At 39.7% G+C, this 17,442-nt stretch overlaps 1 protein-coding gene across 1 annotated transcript in view; it reads right to left on the bottom strand.

Annotated features, from left to right (window-relative positions):
• SGK1 (serum/glucocorticoid regulated kinase 1) overlaps nucleotides 1-14,930 on the bottom strand; it is a 116,857-nt gene extending 101,927 nt beyond the window's left edge. The window contains exon 1 of the mRNA XM_089530332.1: nucleotides 14,417-14,930. Coding sequence (XP_089386458.1) covers nucleotides 14,417-14,485 — 69 coding nt within the window. The 5' untranslated portion in view covers nucleotides 14,486-14,930. The remainder of the gene's footprint in view (nucleotides 1-14,416) is intronic.
• Nucleotides 14,931-17,442: the final 2,512 nt, after the last annotated feature.

The following is a 17,442-nucleotide window of genomic DNA, read 5'->3' as shown; positions in this document are numbered from 1 at the left end:
AGAAGCAGAGCGTAGAGCATCTTTCAAATGAATCACATAGGAAGTACTCCTCAACTCCAATACAGTCAATGCTAAATGTTTCTTTAAATACTGTTACAGGGTTCTAATATGCAATTAGAAAACAGGCACACAGTTTTGCATTCTCTTCCAGCCTTCTTTGTCTAGTAGACCCTTGGGTTTATGACTCTGTTGCATGTATTCTCCTGCTGGCTATTTACTGTGGAAGGGGGGGGGGATGTTTGGAGTACAAGCCCCAGAACCCTATAGCCAGTATGGATTCTGGGAATACAAAACGTTGCTTTTCTTAACTTTGTGGTTTATTTCTTTAGACATGCATACAAACTAGAATTTGAGATAGGAGGATAAACTTCAGAGAGCAACTGAATTGAAGGTAATCAACCTTGAAATGTGTTTCATAGACAAATAGAGAATAGACCTATTAACAGCTATTTAAAATGGAAGCTTTGTAGAATTCCCATGTCCAGGACAATGAACCCCTGCACTCCAGAGGCTAGGGCCAGGCAACAAGAAGATCATCACAAGAATTACACAAATTTCACATTTCACAAATGAAAACTAAGAATTATGTGGACAAGTAACATTGGAGTGTGGTCAAAATGTTAAAAATTATTAATAAAAAAGAAAACACAAGCTGGGAGAGGCTACAGCAATTTGCTTTTGTCTGAACCTACTGGGAAAAGCAAGAGTCCATCTTCTTTCATATCATCCCTACTTGGTTAATTGAGTGAAAACTGCTTTTGCACATTGAACTTAGTTTGCAACAACTGAAGTAAGCTGAAGAAAAGGGGGGAAATGATAGAAAGAGAAAGTGGGACATGTTAAAAGCACTGTGATGATCCAGGATTAACAAGGCTTGTCTGTACCAAATCAGGCCAGTTGGGGGGTATTAAATCCTGCTTTGCTTGTGAACACAAGCAATCATCTGGCCAGTGTTGGAAACTGAAAAGCTGGATCAAATCTGGTTGAGCAAGACAGCAAATATTAGTGATGAAATAATAACAGGAAGAGGGACAAGAAAAATGCATCTGGACATGTGCAGAGTGCACTGCCTTAATATAAGAAACTATACACATCTTGAAGTAGGACACAGTAAATGTTGTTGTTATTATGTGCCTTCAAGCCAACTCTGATTTATAACAACCCAGTGCTAGAATTTACTTTATGAGATTTGTTCAGAGAAAGCTTGCCACTGATTTCCACATAGGCTGAAAGAAGGTGACTTACCCACAGCTACCTAGTTGTGTGGCTGAGTGGAGTTTCAAACCCTGGTCTAGAGTCCTAATCCAACACTCAAACCACTATACCATGCTGTTGTTGTGTCCCTTCAAGTCATTTCTGACTAATGGCAACCCTAAGGCAAACCTATCACAGGGTTTTCTGGGCCTGAGTGCATGACTTGCCCAAGATCACTTAAGAGGGTTTTCATGGCCAAGCAGGGAATCGAACCCTCATCTCCAGAATCATAGTTCAGGACTCAAACCATTATGTCCTATATATCATATTGATACCTGTACAATAAATGCCTAAGCATGTAAACTTTTAGTTAGACTTGAACACAAGTGTATTTTCATTTCAGAAAATTAAGTACTACTTGAATATCAAGAATATTGCTTTTCATTTGAAACCATGGGGTGTGCATTTGTAAAAAATAGATTATAACTTTTTGCATATATAGTATAAGAAGGAGGCTAAGGCAGAAAAGAAAAGAAAGAGAGGATGAGGAGGAGAAGAACTCTTCATTGTGTTTAGATGATAGATCCAGCTGTATGACTTGCTGCATTACTGTTGTCAAACTCATGAGATGGGCTAGCTTTGGAGGACAGAAGGTCAAGATAGTAAACCATCCCTCAAAGAGCATACTATTTAGTTTTCCCAGTCTTTCCATCATTACACACAGTTTGACAGGCTAATGCACTGGACCATCCAAGTTTGCAAATGGCATCTGCTTGAGTGAAGGACAGTATAAGGGCTAGGAAAATCTTTGAGGGACAGGCCCAACTGAATGGATCAGAAGTGGATTGTTGAAAAAGAGTTTACTGAGGGTCTGGACTGGAAGCACTGCAAATGTTTGCTCTTGTTTGTTGTTGTGTGCCTTCAAGTCCTTTCCAATTTATAGCAACTTAAGGCAAACTTATCATGGTTTTTTTTTTTTTTTTTTTTTGGTGTATTTCTTCAGAGGGGGTTTGCTATTGCCATCCTCTGAGGGTTAGGGACTGGAGTGCAGTTTGCCCAAGGCCACCCAGTTGGTTTCCACGGCCAAGCCAGGATTTGAATCCTGGTCTCCAGAGTCATAGTCAAACATTCAAACCACTACACTTCTGTAAATCATCTCAAAAGCATAAAGGTCCTGTTGAGTACATGAAGCTATATTCTCTGATCTACCTTGGAGTGGTTTTTCTCTCTGCAAATGTGCAGAATATTTGCAAATATTTACAGTAAACAAACATTTTGAGATGGACATATAAATATGTATATGTGTCTTTGCCCTTTGTCTACTCTGCTTAGCTTGACTGGATACTTTACATAATTAAAAAAGAATCTTTTGCCCTTCACATTTTTTCTTCTTAGCATGGTCAACATTATTAATTACTCTGCATTTTCTAAGATGAGTGGATGAGTTCCAAATTAATCCTAAAATAAATAAAGAATATCCACTTCTTTGATGTTTTCACTATCTACAGGAAGACTGCTACATTATTGTTTTTGCCCATCATTTATTTATCCTTTTAGCTTTTGTCAAATGGTCACACAACTTTCTCCTAATAAGAATGGGAACAGTTCATGCTACTGCTTTAGCTGCTATGGGATTTAATAATTTCAAGAGTTGCAAAACTCCAAGCATTTCTTTTTCCTTCATGATTTTGTTCCACTCCTATGATGATGATGATGATGATTTCATACCCACCTCTTCCTATGGGTCAAGGCAGGGAACAACAACAACAGATTAAACAGATAACATCAATTAAAAGAGCATATACACCAATGCATATTAAACTCAATAAATCAAAACTTAAAATTCCTAATTTCTAAAAAAAACAATATGGATAGGCCTGCCAAAAAAGACTGGTCTTTACTGTGGTTTTAAATGCATGCCCCATATCCAGCTAACAAACCTCCTGAAGCAGGTCATTTCACAATATTGAGGTTGCCAAAGAAAATGTCCTCTGGCTAATAGCCGTCAGCCTAGTTTTGGATGACATTCTCCAGAGAACCTGAGTGCATGGAACAGATTATATGGGCGAAGGTGCTCCTGTAGGCCACCCGGACCCAAACCATGTAGGGTTTTTAAAAGGAACATGACATAGTTCCTTACTATTTTTTAATGTTTTGTTAATTGTTTCAATTAGTAATCGTTTAGTTTAGTTTAATAGTTGTGTTAGGTGTTTCAACCTGGTATGTAGTTTTAGACAATGAAAAAAATGTTTTGTGTCGTGTGTTTTTGTGTTAATAAAATATATATTTTAAAAGTAACAACCAGCATTTTTTATCTGTCTCAGAAACTAATTGGGAGCCAGTGGAGTGATTTTAATATTGGAGTTACATGATCACTCCTAGACATGATTGTAACCAAACTGGCAGCCATACTTTGAATGGAAGTTTCTGAATTTGGTAAAGGCATAGTTACATCTTTTAGGTAAGAAGTGTGTACACTGCCATCTTTAGATCCTCCAGTTCTAGGAAGGGACACAGCTGGCATTGAAAGGCAAAGTGATAGTAAGCACTCCTGCCTGTCACATCTGTCTTGGCTATACTTTGGAGCAACTGATACCGAAGCATGTCCAAGCTGCTAACACAGTCTTTCAGGGGGAGTGTAATTCCCTCCAGGACAGATTGATACATCTCCAAATTCAGGTTAGGACCCTTGACAATAAGCACCTCAGTCTTCTCTAAATTCAGATTCAGATTCAGTTTGCTTTTATTCAACCCATCCATTACAGAATCCCCCACTCACCAAAACCCAATGGCTTTTTAAGTACAACTAACTACTGGTGAACTGCACACCCTCCAACTGTCCTGATTTGTCAGTGGCAGACCTGATTAATCCCGTCATCCTACTTTTCAGCTACTTTTAAAATGTCTGTTTTTTTCCTTTGCCCACATTGCCCCTTTGTCCACATCTTACGTCAGCTGCTGTAAACTGTGTTCAAAATGGTTTGCACTCCATTAAGTATCAATTTACATCAGCAGGGAGGAGCTGAGAGAGTGCAATCTTGTCCTTCCCAGTCTATTTAGACAAAAACAAAGGTGAAACTTGTGATTAAAGCCTGCTTCACAAATTTCTCTTCAGGGGGATAAATGTAAGGCTCTCTTTTAAGAATTTCTATCAAAAGCACAGAAGATGGGAGGGAGGAGCTAGTGAAGATGGTACCATGGGGTCACTGGTACCCCCAAGAGGCTTCACTGAAGCCTGATCCAGTTCAAGAGCTTCTTTCCATAACAGACTATTGACCTTACTCCTTCTTCCATATGTTATCACTACACAGATCTATATTTGAAGAGTACTTAGAAGTGACAGCACTTTTACCAAATTAGCATAAAATTAATTTTATCAACAGTGAGCAAATAGGAATTTAGAGGTTAAATTTGCTGCTGTGGGAAATCATGTCAAATATGGTAAACAGTATATAAATTGATCAAATAAATAAATTGTACTAATAACAAGCAAAAAGTGTGTGTGTGTGTGCGCGTGCACGCGTGCATGCTTGCTATAGTATAAAACAAAGTAGTTCTGGTTCTTTTCCTCTCCTAAAATCTTTGGCCCAGTTGGCTCTGTAGGAAACACAACAACTTGAGATTATCAGAGAATAAACCACAAGTAAATTGTTTGGAATGTACTTATTTCTTGGACCCACTTCTTGGGTCTCTTTGGATGCTTACATCTAAGAGATTAAAAGATCTTGGCCTTCATTGTTGTTGTTTTTATATTCCATCTGTTTTCCTCCTTTCTGTATTAAACTGATGTTTTTTGTAAACCATCTTGTTTACTTTTGTAAAAATGAGAACATAGAAATGAAATAACAATAACCCAAATGTAATAAACTGTGATATGAAAGTCCTAACATCACCTTGGTTTGACTGGTATGGAGACTTATGCCAAGTCCTCCAATGGGTGTAGATGGGAATGGAAACTATGGAGATTATCAGACAGGGGAAAATCTGGGAAGAAAAAAGCATACTCCTGGCAAAATCATGCAATTGCGCTGAAGATTTTCAGATGACATCACTCTTATTCAGGACTTGACCTATGAAGTTGTAGGAATATTCCAGCACCAAACCATTCCCAGGACAGCCTGTGAATTGTTTGGTGCTGGAGCATTCCTGGATCGTCATGGGTTAAGTCATAGATAAGCACAATGTGTCTGAAATTTTTCAGCGTGATCGTGCGACTTTGCCAGGAGTATGTCTTTTACTCCCGGTTCCCCCCAACCATCTGATAATCTCCTATGTCACCTACTGGGTTCTGGGCTCTAATGCCCATCAGTTGCAGCCAGACAGGCTAATGGTGAGAAAAACAGTAGTCCATCAACATCTAGAGAGTCACAGGTTCCTGTCTGGTGTAGATCAAGCTTTATTTCCAATTACATTGCTGCAATGTTGCTGAGGAAGGTGTACAAGCCAAATGGAGATCTCTGAGTGAAACCAGTATTTCTCATAACTGTGATTTAGGCTGAAATTCTATAGACAGTCCCATCAAAAGATGTTCAAAAAGACTACACTTATGTAAATCCCATTGACACCTATGTTGTTGGGATTACAAGTAGGATTCAGGCCTTGAAATTCATTATTGAGCAAAAATCTCTGGTCTCCTAATTTTATTCTCAAAATGATTTCAAGTGTAGCTATTCTAAAGTTTCCCCAAATAATAATAATAATAATAATAATAATAATAATAATAATAAATTATTTATATTTCCCACCTCTCCCTGTGGATCGAGGTGGGATTAAATCAGATAAAATAGATACAAATTACAAATACAAGGATACAATCAATAAAATACTGACATTATTAATAGAATTACTTAACAATCATAGCAAACATGACAGTCATAATCAAAGGAGTGGAACATTTCATTTAATAAGGCTCCTACACAGGGTCAGGTGGGTAAGTCCGCTGGAAGAGATCCATCATAAGTGCCTTCTTAAAAACATCTAAGGTGGTAATAAGACGGATCTCTTCCGGGAGGCCATTCCACAGTTTAGGAGCAGCGGCAGTAAAAGCTCTATGGGAAGTCGTCGTTAATCTAGTCATTTGATATTCTAATAGATTCTTCCCAGATGTTCTGAGAGTGCGGGGTGGATTATGTAGAGAGAGGCATTCTCTCAAGTAACTCGGGCCCAAGCCATATAGGGCTTTAAAGGTAATACCCAACACCTTATACTGCACCCAGGAGCAAATCGGCAGTCAGTGAAGAGATTTTAACACAGGTGTTATGTGGTCAAACCTAGAAGTACCGGTGACCAACCAAATGTCTGGAATGAAATGTGGCAATGTGACACCAATCAGGGGAGACTGTGTTTCAACAAGAAGATGCACAGTAACCTCAAGCAATCTTGGCTAAGTTTAAGGATCTCTTTTTCAGATTTTGTAGACTAGGCTATTAACATAGCATGATAGAACCTTGCAACTTCTAGCCCAAGATTGCTGACAACAACTGGCAGTAGGTCTGTAGGGTCCAAGCAGGATGGTTTCCTTGCACTATCTAGAGATGCCAGGAGATGAGCCTGAGTCATTTTGGAACTTTATCGCACCCGTTTTTCTCCCCGTTAAGGGTACGGGAGTAGGATGCTTGTGTGCGCATGTGACCAGCCAAAAACGGATTTTCTCGCACATCAAAGCGTCCTCCAAAAGGGCCCGTTCTGTCCCCCATCACCAAGCCATCCCCGTTCAGTGCTGAGGGGCATTAAATGTTCTGGTTGGAAGTTTTCCAACCAAGGAAAATGGCGCCCCTCAGCACTGAACGGGGATGGCTTGGCACCAGGGGACAGAACGGGGCCTTTTGGAGGATGCTTTGGCATATGATAAAATCCATTTTTGGCTTGTCACACGCACACACAAGCACCCTCCTCCTGTACCTGTAATGGGAGAAAAAACGGGTACAATAAAGTTCTTGGTTGGAAAGTATGTGCTAAAGAACTGAGCTATGATTCCCTCTCCAGCTGAAATGATTCAGTTGTGTATCTTTCTCTAATATCTCAAATTACTGTACTAAGAAATAACACACATACCAATTCACACAAGAATGCCTGCCCTATTATAACTATAGGACTTATTTTTTCTAAATAAGAAATCTAAAATTTGTATTTATAGGAAATTTTAAATCTTACTATAGCACAGTGGAGAAAAATAGTTTGTCTAAAAGATGTATCTGTCCCATGGCATTGTGTAACTGCCCAGAACATCTCATTCTGGCCTACTTGAATGTTGATATACTGGTGAGTCCTGTTGTAAATATTATTTATTCCACAAGAACAGTATCTGTTTGCATCATGTTTTAAGTCCCAAGCATTCACTTTGGAAAAAAGGACAATTGCAGAATGCAGGAATGCATATAGAAGACATTCCAGGTAATTGCTTCAGGGTGCATATAAAATATGAATTGTGTGCTATTGCCTTTGTACTCTTCTTGTCTTTATGGCAGTTATATGAATGAAAGACCCCCAAGATGCCCTGTCATCAACAGACCTGTTCAGATCCTGCAAACTCAGGGCTGTGCCTTCCTTGATTGAATCAATCCACCTATAATGCAAATCTTCCTTTTTCCCTACTGCCTCCCTTCCACTTTTTCAAGTATTCTAATATTTTTGAATGAATCATGTTGTCTCATGACATGGCCTAAGTATGAGAGCCTCAGTTTGATCCTTTTGGCTTCTAGGGAGAGTTCAGGTTTGATTTGGTCTAGGATCCATTTATTGATCCCTGTGGCAGTTCGTTGTATTCATACAGCTCTCCTCCAGTACCACATTTCAAATGTGTGTTTTTTCCACTGTCAGCTTTCACTGTCCAGCTTTCAGGACCATACACAGAAATTGGAAATATAATGGTACAGATGATCCTGATTTTGGTGTTCTGTGATGTATTTTTATACTTGAGGATCTTAATTAGATTGGGGTCGTGCTGTAAAAAATTTCTTGGATGGAGTTACAGGCTGCGTCTACACTGCAGAAATAATGCCATTTGTCAACACTAACTGCCACGTCTCAGTGCTATGTTGTGACACCAGAGCTCTTTGACAAAGAAGGCTAAATATCTCACAAAATTACAAATTCCAGAATTCCATAGCATTGAACCATGATAGTTAAAGGAATATCAAACTGCATTATTTCTGCAGTGCAGATACAGCAACAGTTCAAAAGGTGTGATAAAAATTGTTCTGCAGTGCATTCCGATAGTGAACACTACAATAATACTGTGATATCATGGTTTCAAAAATGCAGATTACCTGGGAACATAGGAACCCGCCTTTTCCTGATTCTGACCATTAACCACCTAGCCTAAAATTGTTGAACCTTAGCGGAGTGGTTCTCCAGCATTTCAAGTAATATTACTGAGTGTAGTGGCAAGAAACTGCATGGAGCACAGGAAGCCAATAGCTGGAGGAAGAAGAAAGGTCACACACGAATACAAAAAGCAACCAAAAGAAAGTAAATAGCTTGGCAATAGACTAAAAAGCACAACCCTATGCTCAACAAGTACACTGGCATTAAACAACCCAGATTAGGATAACATCCTGGTACAACCTACAACTACTTTCATAGTGGTATTTATTCCAATATAACTTCCCAACAGGAACGTGGGTATTTTGTCTGTCTGTCTGTCTGTCCACATGTACACAGAAACACACAGATACACACACAACTGGATCCAGAACTAATCATATGATGGCACAGTGGTTAAATGCCTGTACTGCAGCCACTCACTCAAAACCATAAGGTTGCGAGTTCAAGACCAGCAAAAGGGCTCAAGCTTGACTCAGGTTGCATCCTTCCGAGGTCGCTAAAATGAGTACCCAGATTGTTGGGGGGAAATTAGCTTACAGTTGTAAACCGCTTAGACACTGCTTAGGTGGTATGAAGTGGTATATAAATGAAGCTTGTTTGTTTTGTTTTTGAGTGACTGGCCTAAATGCAGTTGCTAGTCCCAATTAGAGCAGACCGATTGCATGAACAGGCATTTGGTAAGTCAACACTCATATAAATCTATCAATGCAATGGGTTTACTTTATTTGGGACCAGCCACTGAAATGAGGACATGGAAATAAATGAGGATTAAATTAATCATGACTACCTTAATTCCCATTTATTTAGATACAGTAGATCTAATTTATGGATGTCTAAGGACATTACCACATGAGTCTCGTTCTTGCTGCAATCATGCTACTTAAAGAAAATGGAAACATGCTGGTTTTTGAGCAGTCATTTTTGCATGTCTTGTCAATCATGTGACTGGGGCTGTTTTTATCACTGCACTCTCTTCTGCACTCCCCCCTAACCCTGCCTCCATGCCCTATGCCCTATTCAACATGCCTTTTTGTTTGTTTATTAATTTTAATTTTTAACATAATTCTGGAGTTATGTTAATATGATTAAAATTTTAAAAAACAAAGAAAGAAATAGACAAAAAGATAGGAAATCAAGCTGCTTGGGAGCATTGAGAGGGAGGGGAACAGGGGGAGAAGAGGAGACTGTGACAGCACATGACTGCCAATATTGCAACTGCCATGGCAGTGATGTTTCACACATGAAGAATAATGGGACTGCAGCTTGATAGGGAGCTTATTGATAGGTTTCCCCCATCAATGAAAAGGGATGCCCTGACTACACATCACAGACACAGCAGCTATGGATCAGAGGCGATACCATGTCATAAGTATTGCCAAAGATGCTATTTTACAACAATGATTGTAACTTAAAAGCAGCATGTGATAACCTCTTAAGAGTATATATACACACACACACACATGCATACATACACACATGCATATATATTCATGCAGTATTATATATAGTGAGAGCAGCCAGTTTTGCATGTATGTCCCAACATGTTTATCATTGGCCAGTCTTTAATAATATTTGTAACACTGAGCAGTAAGAACTTCACAGTTACAGAGCGCCATCTCCTCAGGCACTCTGCTGAAAACATCAAAGAGAAAATCACTGGAAATTGTACATCACCCTGAAAGAAATTGTGTGAAAAAGACTTGCATTTAGATTAATTTCAGAATATATTTTGGGTCCTCCTAATCCTACTGTCATATAACAACACATAACATAAAATCAGTCTTGCTCCCTCTCCTTCACAATCTCTCCACCCCCTCAAACACAAAGACATATAGAGAAGAGACACTATCTATTATCTCTAAATAATGTTTATCTTTAATAGTTTCATCAAGTATCTATAGAGTGCCCTAGGACACATGGTCTGTGCTGTGAAATTCTTATTGCTTGGTGTGACTGTTACTGGAACATTTTGGAGGTGAAATAATAGCAAATGTTTTGTGTTATGCTGCAAAATACACATCAGTGTGGCCTCTGCCAATACAGAAGATGTCTCTAAATCAGCATGGCAAACTTTGGTGGTTATGGGGGCCAATAGGCCTCCAGGATAGGGAATTCACTTTTTAAAACTCACAGATTCCAGGGAATCTGTTGATGTTGGGGGCCACAGAAACAGCACTTGGGGGTTGCAAATGGACCGTAAGGAACATTTCCCAACTCTGCTCCAAGGAACTTTTTTATACTTTGTTTTGTAATCTGCCTTGATTCCGCAAGGAAAAGGGAAAATATAAATTATTATTATTATTATTATTATTATTATTATTATTATTAACTTTCACATTACACTATTATAGCTCTATAATTCCACTTCAACTCTCATGGCTGCATCTTATGGACTCCTGGCATTTGTAGTATGGTGAGGCATGAGACCTCTCTGACTGAGAGCTCTGAATACCTCTTCCTCAACTGCAGTTCCAGGATTCCATATAATGGAACCATGGCAGTTAAAGTGGAATCATAGTGTTATAAATATGTAGTGTGAAAGAGACTCATTTGATGTCAATGACTAAGAGTCAAACTAAACATTTTTAAAAAGAGGTACACAGTCATCATACCAACTTCTCTTTAGCTGTAGTGGGAACATGGCAGATGGGAAAAGGCATAATCCTTTCACACCATGTCACAATCTTGATTTTAAAAAACCGTACACACCTATCAGGCACCTTTGTCCATCTCAATGAATCAAACTCATCAATAGTCCCTTGAAATCTGAAAATCCCAAATAGGCTCTGAATTTTTTGTGTAGTGATGTGGAGCTTAGAAAAGTTAGGTATTTATCATGCTGTCTGGGAGCTTTTAAGAGATATTGCCTCCAAACATTCCCCCCCTCCTAGCTTCTGGTTTTACCCATGGTGACAAATTCACTCATACTATAAAGCAGAGCAGGCAAAATAACCAGGACGCAATTCTCCTGTCTTCTGTGTCTTGGCATGGAAAGCAACTATGGGTTTTTCTTGGAGGTTGTCATAATGGCAGTGAAATTAGATTTAGATGGAAACTAGGTTTGGTTGTACAAATAAAAAGCTGACTCTTTGCATTGTTATAGTGCAAAGATGGATGAGATGGAGGGGAAAGAAGTTAAAATAATAATGTAACTAAAATTTTATTTTTGCGATAGTTGCTAGCCAGGGGTATTATTTGAGATATCAGTGGGAAGGCTAAAGTGATGCCAGTACTGTGTAACAGTGTTCAAAGACCCACTTTTAGATGTATTAAAGTTAAATTGCCCCAAAGTGGTGCATTTTAAAATAATTTGTTGCCATTACTTTTATACCATGTAATGGATACAGAAATGTCACCCACACAAGACAGCCACCTTCCATTGAATGTACAGAGTATTACACTTTTTTGACATCTAAGAAAGCAGACAAGCCCAGTTGATAATTCTTTATAGTAATAGTTACATGGGATATAAAACATCAGGGCCTCAGTGGCATCCATTGATAGCTTTGGAGCTCAGAAAACCTCAGGGAATAGAGAGATATAAAATGAAGCCTATGATTCAGTATAAAATAAACTATTTGCATTCACTTTTGTACATGCAACCAGTATAATCTGATGTCTCTCATAAACGCTTATATGATATGCATCCAAATCCAATGTATCTCAAAATTTATTATTTATTTCCATGGAATGTACAGTGCAATCATAGGTATGTCTGCTCAAAAGTAAGTTCTGTAGAGTTCAACAAGCCTTACTCCCAAGGCATGATTCCAATGTTCCTCTTAATGCGGGCTGCAATCCTACACAGAACTAGGAGTAAACACTGAACTCACTGAAGCTCACTTTGGAGAAGACTTGCAGAGGATTGCACTGAAAACAACCTTTGGATTGCAACCGTAATATAGGACAAGAGCCACCATGACTTAGTGGTTTGAGTGGTGGGCTATGACTCTGGAGAGCAGGATTCAATTCCTGCTAAGCCATGGAAACTCACTGGGTGATCATGGGCAAGTCACACTCTCTCAACCTCAGAGGAAGGCAATGGCAAACCTCCTCTGAACAGCTCTTGCCAAGAAACCCCATAATAGGTTTGCCTTAGGTTTGCTGTAAGTCAGAAACAACTTGAAACAACACAGAAGAAAAGGTGCTGTTATACCTCTTTTATAAATGAAGAACTGTCTATGGCTTTCCATTTGATGCATTTGGATGATCATATTCAATAGCAAATCATACACTCCTAATTTATTTCACAAGAATTTATGCCACTGATACAAGCACAGGTTGCCTGTATTTGACTGCTGCTGTGTTCGGTGAAGTATCACTCTCCTCCATATAAGGTGGATAGAAGGTGAATGGGAATGGATGAATGAATGACTGAAGCAGTCAGTCTGATTTCACTGTTATTCATTAAATGGACTGTTTAGTCCTAATCATTCAGAAAATACAATTCAAATAGCAAAGTGGACTAAGTGGAAGCTTGTCCACCTGCCTTGACTGGAAAATGCCTGTTTCTCACAGTTACCCAAAGGGGAACAATGTTGCTTGTACATTAGCCAAATTAAGTGGAATACAGGATCCCTCTCAATGATAGGAACATCTGATAAAATTATAATAAACCATTATAGGTAGGCAGCTTGGACAATGTCCAAGGAAGTATAAGGGCTTGCTTAGGGCAGCACTTCATTCTCATCAACAACTAACAGCAATTATTCTGACACACCAAATTGGAGCGAATGAGCTGAGAAGAACCTAAGGATTTTTAGTGACTCTGGGGATTCTGTCATTGTGTTTCAAAGCAAAGGTCTGTCTTTCTGATTCTTTTCTGCTTCAGTGACTGGGATTGCTATTGGATAGAGGCTGTGGTTACTGGGTAGATTATAGGCTGTGCCACAGTTTTGCTGAACCTGCAAATAGCTTAACACAAGGCAATAAATGGAGGTGATATAATGCAGCAGTTTCGTAGGTGTGAAAGAATAGAGTTCAGAACTAGCCACTCAGTAAAATGGGCAAGAGAGAAGGACAGAGGTTATAATCACTCTGGAGAACTGTGTGCCTGTAGGTGTTCACCTGCCATTGTTATGTCCATATTCTGCATATTATTTTGCATAGTCCTTTCAAAAATATTTGCCCATTTTGTCTGTACAATGATCCCATGCACATGAGGATTCAAGTTACCAATTTAACAGAATGGAGAACTGAAGTAGGTCATTGAGCATTCCCATTGTTCTGACAGGAAATGAAGACCAAGGAGAGAAAAACAGACAGGCTTGACAAAGAGAGTTATTGGTGCAAAACAGAGTATTTCAGAATATCAGTAACATCATGCTGGATTAAGACCAGTGGTTTATCTAATTTGGTAATCTGTTTCCAGAAGGTCTTGCAAATTGATGCCTCTAGAAAGAGCACAAAGGCAGAAACTCTCCCTTGTCATTCATACCCATTGGCACTCTGAGGTACACTGCCACTGAACATGGAAGCTCAAGTTAGGTACAATGGATTATAGGTACTGAAACCATAACTGACCCCCCCTTCCAAACTCTTCATATTTCATGACAATTGTTCCCCTCACAAGTGTACACACCTCTTTTCCAGGCACCTGTCTCCAGACAATGCCCTATTCTGACAACTAAAGATCTGTGTTATAGCAGTAAAAGGTATAAATACATTCCTCACCCAAGAATGCTTACATAATATCATACCCCCAACCCACTTTCTCTTTGAGATCCGTACAGTTGCAGTGTCCCTTAGCATACTCTTTACAACAATTACACTCTTTCATGCTACTCACACAGATCATTGGCTCTTGAACACATACACAGACATTCTTCCCTTTTGCAAACAAGCAATTAATAATCCTAACAATTAAAGAAATGGCATGAGCTCAGAGCAGGCTTACCCTCTTTTTAAAAAACTGGAAAGCAGAACATTTCTTTACTGGAAATCCATTCATGTCTTTGTTGACCATCTTCCTCGAGGGAGGCGCCAACAGTGATAAATCCAGGGCCGGGCTTGTTTAGTTGGTTGTACACCTGTTTTCCTCAGTGTCCCTTCAGGAAACAGTTAATGAAGACAGAGGAAGACAGGAGAAGCTTAAGGGGGAAAGCCACTTAGCCCTCTCACACCTTCATTCTGCTGCACTGGCTGCTGCAGCAGCTGTTGCTAGCTGCTCTCTCTCTCTCTGTTTCAGTTGTGTTTAAAAAGCATTCCTTACACACATCAACGGAGCAGCTATAAAAACCCAGAGACAGTTGGGAAATCTCTGTCAAGAGGGGTGGGGTGGGTGGTGGGACAGGTCTTGCTCTGCCTTTCCAGACAGCCTCCTGAGGAAAGCAGCCTCTGCTTCTTTCTGCTCTGTGTGGATTCTTTTTGCTCCTCTTCAGGTGATGGAGTGATTCACTGCTGATTGTGATGAGAGATGGTTGGACTGTGCAAGTACCAGAGGGAGATGCAGTTCAACAGCAGCAGGCGCAGCAACATACACGCAGAGAGGAGGAGGGGGTTGAGGGGGAAAGAGATGCACAAGAAGAAGCAGCCGAGCAGAAATAAGTGCAAGGATGGAAAGAAAGCTCAGGGTACAGAAGGAGTGCAAGGCAATATGTTTCCCAAGGGAAAATAATACTGGCAAGTCTTGCATTACAACAGAGCCATCTCAGTTCAGACAAAAGAGGAAAAATGAAAGAGGTTGGGTTGTGTGGAGTGTCTGTAGCTGAAAGAATAAGTTATTCATAAATGCTCTTTATAAGCCTACTATGTGGTTATCATAGAATAAAAAATGTATCTGAAATATAACATCAGTTTTTTTTCCCCAAAAGGGCAGAGGTGTGTTTTGGTGACAAAATGAAATGTGACATGTGTGTGTGTGTGGCTAATGAGGTACTCATGCCATTTTGGGTTGGTCCCTTTGACTTTCCTCCCTTTTTCCTATTAGGGAGGAACTACTCTTAAAGCCCTTTCATAATACACAATTATAGTTCTATGATTCCACTTTAACTGCTATGGTTCCATCCTATGGAATTCTGAGATTTGTAGTTTGATGAGGCACTAGAATCTCTACATACATGCACCTCCCTAAACTGCCAATCCCCTGATTCCATAGGATGGAGCCATGACAGTTAAACTGGAAACACAGTGGTATATGTGTAGTGTTAAAGGGCCCTTGAACTTGGGTTTTTTTTACATACTCAACAAATCTGCCCAAGTATCAGGGGAGGATCATCTCACACTGATGAAGGTGATTGGACCACAGAATTTGTTAGTAGATAGATACAAGCAGTCTGCTGGTCCTGATACTTTGGATTGTGCTGCCGGTATCAGTGAAGATGTGGATACTGTGGTCGATACTATGATACCAAAAGCAACTGTGATGCTGGGGGTGGGAACCACTGTTGAAAGATCCATCATTGGAACTGTGGAACTGTCTGCTACTGGGCTGTTAGCCCCAGTCCTAGTAGACACATGGCTTCAGGAATTCAAAGAGCAGACAGCAGATTGAATCTTCACCCCAGCATCTGTGTCTCAAAGTATCCACCTCCACAGAGGTACACAAAGCCTGGGTGATCTATGAAGATCTTCCTGTTTAGTGAAGGATTGCCTTGTGGCTTTTGAGCAGGTAGAGCAAGCAGTCAAGTGGTGGGGAGAGTGGTGATGACAGCTTATTCCTACAGTGAGAGCATTTATAACAGGAGGCCCGCAGGGCCATAAGCCCTGGAACCCTATGATGCAACAGAAAATGTGAAAGCAAATAAAGAAGCTAGAATTATTTTCATCTAGAAAGAAGGATGAGAAGGCTACCACTGTGGTGGTTGAAGCAGACCTGAGCAGAAACAATAGAACAACCCTCCTTCAACAGTAGCAACATTGGGATAGGGGTCTCTACCCCAAATTACTTAGATATGGAACATTCCTGCTCTACACAAGCATAGAATCCATATGCATCATGCATAGAGACCACAAATGAGAATGTATCATTCCTTCATGCCCTTTATATGCTCATGATAGCAATGCGACAAAAATATCTAATTATTTGAGAAGGGAAGGGGTTATTTTTGTGATAAGATAAATTGTAGTAGCTGGAATATTATCAGAGATCAACAAGGACTTGTTAAGGAAAACAAGATAAAATCACTGCATCTTCTGCACTTATAGTACAGGAGGAGACAACTGACGTATTTCTGCAGGGCTTAATTTCAGTTCAGACCAGACTTTGTTTTCAGAATCAGGACTCAGCCCCATAATATATTTAATACTGATAAAGCAATGAGAAATTTCTCTGCATGTACAGATGGTTTTCCCTTCCTTACTGTGAAACCACAGTCTGTTTCCACACAGTCAGGGCTTTTTCAGACAATCATTTTCATAGTACAAATGCATCTTCATATAAAGGATAAAGATGTTTCTATCTGGAGGATGTTACATTTCCCCACTTTATGTGATTTTCTTGGAAGCTAGCAAAACCACTGCAATTTGCAGCACATGTACCCAAGTATCATGGACAGCTATTGGATAAAGTATGTAACATCACTGAAGATGACCAGCAATTGATTCCTACCCTGTGTTGTTGTTGTTGTTGTTGTTGTTATTATTATTATTATTATTATTAACCTTTATTTATGAAGCACTGTAAATTTACACAGCGCTGTACATACGAGGACGGTTCCCTGCCCTCGGGCTTACAATCTAAAAAGACATGACACAGAAGGAGAAGGGAGTGGTGGAGGGAAAGGGTAAGAGGTCCAGCAGTTCCTCTCTACCTCCAAGGCCTGGACCAAGGCAGATGGACTGGAGGGAGGGCTTGGGTTCTTAATGGATGGTTAATCATTTTCCAGGGAAAATACATACTCTCAAGTAGGATAATGCATATACAGTACATAGAAATACAGGAAATGGTTTGATAAACAGACAACAAAAGAACACCAAATAGCA

This window comes from Sceloporus occidentalis, unplaced genomic scaffold (assembly GCF_023333645.1).
Source record: "Sceloporus occidentalis isolate IW3139 unplaced genomic scaffold, rSceOcc1.0.p SCAF_6, whole genome shotgun sequence".
Classification (NCBI taxonomy): domain Eukaryota; kingdom Metazoa; phylum Chordata; class Lepidosauria; order Squamata; family Phrynosomatidae; genus Sceloporus; species Sceloporus occidentalis.
This window is presented reverse-complemented; position numbering and strand designations above follow the sequence as displayed.